A 7,972-nucleotide genomic window follows, 5' to 3' on the forward strand; every position below is an offset into this window, starting at 1 on the left:
AAGGTATAACAGCAAAAATGGGTAAAGAGAGCATGAACAGAAGAAATAAAATGTGTCTACACAGTCAATAGTCAGACAATAGATACATAAATAATATAAATCATTTATTTATACATTTAAAAGCTGGTTAATCTATAAAAATGTGTCATATTATGTAATACATATGTTAATTAACCTCAAAAATAGCAACAGTTATTATATTAATAATCAAGTAAAGACCACAAGGACCGTGGTGGGGAGTTCTCTTGACACTGACTCTGCACTCTTTGTTACTGCCAAATAATTACGTCATGTATGGAGCCGCACAATCAGCGCCATCATGTGGAAACAAATTAAATAACACAATTTAAACTTCTTTAAGTAAACCTTATATCTGTTTATTATTTTTGTATTGTGTTTAGCTTGTTAATGAGTTTGTGCCTTACGCTGCTGCAGACACTCAAATCCCAGGTTCAGGTTCGATTGGTTCAGCCTGACCCCTGGCGTTCTTCTATCGATTGCTTCTGCCTGCGCACGGCGTCCGTTGATTCAAACATGGCGGCGACTCCAGCAACAAACCCGTCGCAGCTGCTCCCACTTGGTTCGTAAATGAGAAATAAATACTAAGTAATGTTTGAGTTTGTGTTTTAGGTAGATAGTGAGGATATTTTAATGAAAGTCAGAGTGCGGCGTTTGCACTTTGAAACGTTTTGGTGATGCTTTCTTAGCTAGTTGACGTTAGCATCATGCGTTCAGGGACACGCTAGCATGCTAACACTCATCTTCTCATCTTTTTTATTAAATCAATTTATCAGTTTTACCTCAACTGAGAAGGTTTCATAAACATGTTCCTTTATTTTGAGGGCTCACAGTTAGAAAAAGGTTTGCTAGGAATGATTAAAAGTCATTTTTAAGTGAAATATCATTGATTTTAACTATTTGTTTGTGCTTTTTTTTTTTTTTAGATAGATAGATAGATATTCCTTTATTTATCCCACAATGGGGAAATTTCGAGTCATCAGCAGTTCTGATTCAACAGGATACAGTTCACACATACATACAGTTCACACATACAGCTTGAAAGTAATTTCTTTAAATCTATTTTCCGAAAATTTAAAGACTAAATGATCAATTGACTTGAAAAATAGCCAGTAGATTAACTGATGATTAAAGTCCTAATTAATTGCAGCCCCAAAGCAATTAGTAGCACATGTCAAATAAAGGGAAATGGGGGGGCAATGTTAATGTAAGCTGCAAATTTGCAAGCACTTAGTGAAGAAAACTAGAAAATGTATTTATTATGGCTGTAACTAATGGTTACTGTCATTATCATGATGATTTTCTCAGTTATTCTACAATTTTGTTCATAAAACGTCCATTTAACCAGCAGTCTACAACTCAAAACATTTATTCTACCATCACATAAGACACAGAGGCATCAAATCCCCACATTTTTTTTAGGCTGTTTTACTTGAAAAATGATTTAAATCATTAAAAACTAATAAATTCTTCAAAAATAATGCAAAGCAAGAAACTGAGAATTATGCAGAAAGGAAATTTGGGAAACTGAAGAATCACTCATTTGTTCTCACCCTTTCAGAGCTTGTCGATAAATGTATCGGCTCCCGAATCCACATCGTCATGAAAACCGACAAAGAAATCGTCGGCACTCTGCTCGGCTTCGATGATTTTGTCAGTATCCTTTCCAGGTTTTGGTTTAATGTTTAAACTGCACGGTTTCCCTGTTTGCTCTGCATGTCGCTCCAGATCTTGTCCTTAACTCAGAGTTTCAGATATGGTCCTGGAGGATGTGACTGAATTGTAAGTACATCTCTTGTTTGTTTGTTTTTTTACAGTAACTTTTAACTCATTCTTTGTTGGATAAACTCACTCTTGTGTCTGTTTCAGTGAAATCACACCAGAGGGACGGAGGATAACCAAACTGGACCAGATCCTCCTCAATGGCAACAACATCACCATGGTGAGTGAATAATCCTGCGTGTTTGATTCGCTGTTAAAGGTGTATCTTTCCACCTCCATGTGACTCATCACTGTTGTTTTAGAGCAGAGGGGTGCCCACACTTTTTCAGCTCGCGAGCTACTTTTAAAATGACCAGGTCAAAATGATCTACCTACATTAAAAATGCTAAACATATATTAACTTATATATATACTGAGTATACTTTATATATACAATATATGTTGGCGTACACTGCATAACTGCAGCTAATGTAACCCTTGGTGTTACACATACAGACTGACAGCAGTGATGGAACCATCAATATTGCACACAAGTGACGAGCAATTGGAGTCAAATATCCTTCTTATCCCATCCCCCATCTCAGAGTATCCCTTCTTTAGTAGATATAGATTGGAAGGCTAACTAGTTCACTTCGCTCGTTGGAGTTTTGCAGTAGCTAGAGCGTTTGACCACGTGAGCTTCACGCTGTCATTTCTGACCACACGTTTGCTTTTCTTGCAGCTCATCCCTGGAGGAGAAGGTCCTGAAGTATGAGAATGACTGCTGACCGCTGAGACACACTTGTGTTGTGGACACGGGCCTTTTTCCTATGTTGTGTTCCTTGGTTCATTATCGTTGTTCTTGCTTTGTTGATCTTGAGGGAGGAGAATATTTTTGTAATAAGATTCCTAATTGAGTGTTTGTTTTAAAAAAAAGAAGTTGTAAGTGTATCATGACCCACACTTTACAAATAAGCAGTTTTTGTTACGAATAAATGAGAAATACAGAATTCTTTATTTATTTCTAATTCATAGTCGTACAACTTAAATTTAGTGCAAGTGTTGGTACGAAACCAAAGTGTCCTAATACAACAGCAGTGATGAAACTTAGATCCAGTTGTTTTTTTACGTTTACTGAGAAGCTAATTTGTAAGCGGCGTTACTAAACAGCGTTGAGGATTGTGGAATCTGTCCTTGTGCTGCCCCCCCGAGCATCACCTCCTCTTCCCTCCTGCTTCAGTACATGGAAGATTTCTCCTCTCCCTTCGGATTGGTCACCTTCTCCAGATTCTTGCTGATGATGTCGTAAAGCTCGGCCTGTAGTAAACAGGAGGGGGGGAAAAAAAACAGTTTAAACATTCCTCTGGGACAGCGTGGGGGTAAATAGGTCTGTACTCTGATCAGAGTCTGACTCACGTAGAAGCCGCGGACGTCGAGAACGATCACTCTGATCTCAGAGTAGATCATCTCGTCCTTCTCGTGGACAAGCGAGCGGTAGTCCATCTGGAGGCAGAGTGTTGAGTGAATTTATTATTTGCTTTAAAGAACACGGCTGGTGTCATTCTGTATTTAAACCAACAGCATGGTTATCGATATCTTATCTACTTTAGACTTCCAGTCTAAGGCCCATTAGTCCCTCTCTTGTATTTTTAAACCCTATTTCTACATATGTTTGGTGTCTAAAAGAATTATTTTGTCTGACAACATTACAGAGAAGATCTCTAGAGGAGTCTGACCTTTTTAAAATCATTTTTATTTAACCACAAGCAACAGTTCTGTCACTCTGTTCAAAGCCACCAGACTCCACTGACAAAGTGAGTTGTTGGGTTATGTAGAAGACTACATATCAAACACTATGGTGAAGCAACAGAATGATATAAAAAAACTCAAAATAATGTACACGCCCTATGAAAGTGTTGTCAGGCTTTGGATACACAGTCGATACTTGTTTGCAGGATTAAATGTTGATGCAGAAAGTCACCAAACTTGTCCTTCAGGGTAAGGACACTGAACACTCACCACATGAGTCTCTTTGGAAGCTTTTGCAACAGTATCTCCTCTCTCAGAAAAGTACCTGGGTAATTCAACAGAAATGGTTTTATAAGTCGCAGCCATATTTGCAGATTAAATGGATAATTTCCCACCAGTTATATCCAACCTACTTGTTGATGTTGGTCTGAAAACCATCAACTTTAGTCTTCACTGCAGCAATTCTCTCCAAGATTTTCTCCTGTGGTAAAAATACAGTTTACGAATCATTCAAACTTCACATAGCATCACTGAAACTGTGCCACTGCACCACAGGAGAACAGGGTGCACACACAAATGTACCTGGATGGCAACGCCGAAGTCGTTCCCATCTTCGATCTTTGGGATGAGGTGCTGAATCCAGCAGGACGCCTACAGCAACACAGCAGAAGTGAGTTCATCTCAAACACCAAAAGCCCATAATTTAAAGGATAACTCCGGTATTTTTAGATATTTTGGGAAGTGTGACAACATTATGGAAAGGATCCCTACAGAGATAGACCTGGAAGATGCTTTTCATCTCACCAGAAACCTGTTACATTGCTAAATTAAAGCCACCAGACTCCATTGATAAAAATAGTACTTTTACCTTGCAGAACATGGGAGTTGCTGGTCTAGTTGCTATGACTTTGGTGTTTTAATGTGTTGGCTCAGATGCGAACCAACCCTTTAAAACACAATTAAGTCACACAGTAACACATACTGACAAACTGTGGAGGCAACGTTTGACCAGCAGCTCCTGTGTTCTGCAAGGTAAAATTACTGTTTTTTTTCAATGGAGTCTGGTGTGTGTGCAGAGAGCGATATAATGTCTGTTTGTGGTTAAACCAAAAGGATCTTCCAGGTCTCTCTCTGTAGGGATCCTTTCCATGATGCTGTCACACACTTAGAATAACACTCTGAGCCTGTCAGTGGATCAAACAAGCACTTTTAGACATTTTCTGATCTGGCTGGGTCACCCCAAAAGATTACCTCACAGCCACTGTAGTTAATTTGCAGCTGCCAGCTGAAGTTATCTACTAACTAAACCAATCACTTTGAACCCAAAATGGTGAAAGAGGTTCACTCACAACGATGATGGTCTCTCTGAGAGCAACGATCTCTGGTTTCACCCTCTCCAGAAGCAGCATTATCTTCTCATTCCCCTTGATGAAGCCACATTTTGGAGCTGCAGGAGAAATGGAGCCTTCTTACCATCACATACATCACGTTATCCTTGACAATTATTTTATTTTAAAAAGAACCGTTGTACCTTTCTTCTTTTTCTTCTCATCATCTTCATTCTTATCCGTCTCCATTTCCTGTGAGGTTAACAGGGACAAACATTACAGACGGATCTAACAAAGTGCAGTGGATAAATTAATATAATAATATAAATTATTAAGGCCACTACAGCCATATGACACCAGTAGGAGTGTGAGGTCCTTCTTAAGCCTTAAACCTTCTTAAGATAATGAAAAAGCCTCTCAGAGTTTGCTTTGACCTGCATCATGCTAATTCTGAGAACATTTCTCATTATTTTTAGATACTAGTTCATTATTTTAAGAAAGTTTCTCATCATAATGACTTGCAGGATCTTTTTTTCATTATATTGGTGGAGATGGGGCTTCCACAGTTAATAGATATTAGGCCAATTATTATATGAATAATTAACTCTCAGTCCTTCCACCTCTGCAGGTGGAAAACTGATAACTACTGCAGCCAAATGACCTCATGTTAGCTACTGAACTTCTCCAGCATCGATCTTCAGTAACAAAATGTCTCAGACCTACAGTTCAGATGAGATGCACCTAAAACCACCAAAAAAACCAGCAGTAAACGTTTGAGTTTGCAAAAAGTGGTTCAAAAGCGCTGATAAAACGGACACATGGGTGCTAAAACATCAGGCCGGCTGTTCCTCTGACCATTTCTGCAGCACTGTGAGACGTGCTTTTAGGGCACGAGTCCACAAGATGACTATACTGTATGCAGCACAGGTATTTAGACTGAGGGCAGCTGAGGGCAGGTGTGGTCTGTGAATGATCTCACACTGGAGGATGTTGGTGTGTTTGTGTTTGAGGAGCGGGGCTCACCTCGTCCTCTGGGGAAGGAGGGTCCGGGATGGGGATGTCCAGGGGGGCCTGGAGGGAGGACATGTCTGTGATGCTGAGGGCGTCATCCTGCACACACACACACACACACACACACACACACACACACAATGAGACTGAGCTAGAGCACAAATCACAGCCTGTGGGCTCATAAAACAGTGGGACGCTCTCGCTGACCCTGAGCAGAGCATCCAGCTGGATGATCTTCAGGGGGATGTAGTTGGAGAACAGATTCTCTGCCTGAAAAACATTTAAAACAACACAGATTTAGAACAAAAGTGCTTTTCTACATTATAAAAAAAACCTCGAGAGCACGTGTGTGGCTGGACAAACCTCTTGATACAGGGTCTGGCGGAAGTTTTCCACCTGTAGAGAAAGAAAAGCAGGGTTAAGAGCTGCTGCTGACTCACTCCTGTTCAACTATCTTTACTTTCGCTTTGCTCTCTCTGGGACTTTCCGCTGCTTCACCTCTACCCGCTCACTAATCAACTCCACTAATCAATTTATTTGCGCCTCATATATCAGAAAAGTCAGAGAGGAGCCCGACATGAGGAGCCTTTTCTTAGCATGTAGCTTTAGCCTTCCGGCTCCTACCTGGCCCCGCGGGGGGAACTCACCTTTAAGGCGCTCGCGCCGCTGATCTTGATGCTGACCGTCTTTGACATGTCTGATCACACCGATCGGCTGCAAGGACAGAGAATCCGGATCGATCTGTAAGCAGCGTGCAGGAGAGGAGAAGGAGACGAGCTGAGCGGTGAGTGAATGTGCTTTTTTTTCCTTTTTTTTTTTTTAGTTCCTCTTTCACTTTGCTTTCGGTTTTGTAGTCAGATGATGCAGTTTGCGCCTCCCACACTGGAGCTGCTGCAGCGACACAGGGAATGATTAATAATCAATGTTTATTTCACCATTCTGTCACTTTTTGTTGTATAAGATTACCCTGAATGTTAAATTTTAACATAAAAATGTAGTTAAGCCTCCATCATTTTAGTTTATTGTAAAGTTGACACCCACATGAGCAAAATAATTTAAAAATTATCCACAATTTCACTGGATTTTAATGTGAATTTAAGAAAATTAAAATTAGCAATCTGTCCATTTGTAGGTGAACTCCTAAAAGAGGAGTTTTTTTTTAATTATTATAACTGTACCTTAATGCAGTTTATGTGTCCTTTATTTATGTAGTATTTTATATATCTGTTTTCATGCTTCTCTGCTTCCCGTCTTTCTTTGTATAAAATCCTCTCCTCACAGTATTTTACTGAGTTTACAGCCTTAAAACTTTAGCTTGTGTTCTCAAAATACAGCAGAGGAGCAAACATGTCCACTGTCACAGTACTAATACTACAACCTGCATTCAAACCATATCACCATCACAGTAAAAGTATTTATACTGCAGTAAAATGCTTCTGGATTAAAATCACTGCTGCATTAATGTGCACGTTGACGTTTACTGATGTAGATGTTTAAAGTTGTGCTAATCTTAATTTCTTCATATGCTGTTGGGTGGTGGTGGAATGCAACTAAGTACATTTACTCAAATGCTGCACTTAAGTACAAATTTAAGGTACTTGTACTTATCTTCTCCTCGTGCTACTTCATGCTTCTACTCCACTACATTCCCCACGTTAGTCCGACAGCTTTAGTTACTTATCTAAATTAAGATTTTGTAGACAAAACATGGACCTTAAAGGTGCTTGAGTACTTTTTTTTGCTGTAACATCAATGGCAGGAGCATGTGTGAGGGGAAAATGTACTGTTTGGATATGGTGTGCTGTGTGCCAAAACAACCAGACACAGGATCAGCTTTTACTCACAGGCTTCACTCTGATGATCACTCAGCATCAGTCATATAGAGTCAGAAAAAATCTCTGTGCTGTAACCCTGTAACACAAAATTTCCACTGTGCCTATTTATTTTTTAAGTTATATTTTTGCAGTTTCTGAACACAGTTTTTTGAAAACAAATTTAAGCACGCTGCATATACTGTATACACCCATATTCATGTATATAATGGAACCTGTATATAAGCATCCCATATTTATTCCACCATCTTTGCACTGTTGTCTTCTCCACATCTTTTCCATAGTCGCTTTTTATGCATATACATGTTTAAGTTAAATGTTTTTGCTTATTTT

The 7,972-nt window shown here is 39.5% G+C and overlaps 2 protein-coding genes across 2 annotated transcripts; one reads left to right on the plus strand and one right to left on the minus strand.

The window, feature by feature from the left end:
* Positions 1–527: 527 nt before the first annotated feature.
* lsm5 (LSM5 homolog, U6 small nuclear RNA and mRNA degradation associated) lies at positions 528–2,744 on the plus strand. The gene is made up of 5 exons (XM_070853110.1): positions 528–580; positions 1,580–1,675; positions 1,773–1,800; positions 1,888–1,960; positions 2,462–2,744. Exons 1-5 carry the CDS (start codon positions 535–537, stop codon positions 2,492–2,494), a joined length of 276 nt encoding a protein of 91 aa, XP_070709211.1. The 5' UTR covers positions 528–534; the 3' UTR covers positions 2,495–2,744.
* psme2 (proteasome activator subunit 2) lies at positions 2,716–6,609 on the minus strand. Its single transcript, XM_070853109.1, has 11 exons — positions 6,455–6,609; positions 6,171–6,203; positions 6,015–6,077; positions 5,820–5,906; positions 5,000–5,048; positions 4,818–4,915; positions 4,051–4,119; positions 3,882–3,949; positions 3,739–3,793; positions 3,136–3,222; positions 2,716–3,036 (listed from the first exon to the last, which is right to left on the minus strand). The coding sequence occupies exons 1-11, from the start codon at positions 6,500–6,502 to the stop codon at positions 2,956–2,958; spliced, it is 738 nt and encodes a 245-aa protein (XP_070709210.1). The 5' UTR covers positions 6,503–6,609; the 3' UTR covers positions 2,716–2,955.
* Positions 6,610–7,972: the final 1,363 nt, after the last annotated feature.

Source organism: Pempheris klunzingeri, chromosome 21 (assembly GCF_042242105.1).
Source record: "Pempheris klunzingeri isolate RE-2024b chromosome 21, fPemKlu1.hap1, whole genome shotgun sequence".
In the NCBI taxonomy this organism is placed as follows: domain Eukaryota; kingdom Metazoa; phylum Chordata; class Actinopteri; order Acropomatiformes; family Pempheridae; genus Pempheris; species Pempheris klunzingeri.

Excerpts from the sequence above, each read along its gene's own strand:
- lsm5 (XM_070853110.1), top strand. The coding sequence starts at position 535 with ATGGCGGCGACTCCAGCAACAAACCCGTCGCAGCTGCTCCCACTTG. Across the intron at positions 581-1,579 it reads GTCGCAGCTGCTCCCACTTG|AGCTTGTCGATAAATGTATC; the intron begins GTTCGTAAATGA and ends TCACCCTTTCAG. Across the intron at positions 1,801-1,887 it reads CTGGAGGATGTGACTGAATT|TGAAATCACACCAGAGGGAC; the intron begins GTAAGTACATCT and ends TGTCTGTTTCAG.
- psme2 (XM_070853109.1), bottom strand. The coding sequence starts at position 6,502 with ATGTCAAAGACGGTCAGCATCAAGATCAGCGGCGCGAGCGCCTTAAAG. Across the intron at positions 5,049-5,819 it reads CTCCTTCCCCAGAGGACGAG|GAAATGGAGACGGATAAGAA; the intron begins GTGAGCCCCGCT and ends TTAACCTCACAG. Across the intron at positions 3,223-3,738 it reads CTTCCAAAGAGACTCATGTG|ATGGACTACCGCTCGCTTGT; the intron begins GTGAGTGTTCAG and ends CTCTGCCTCCAG.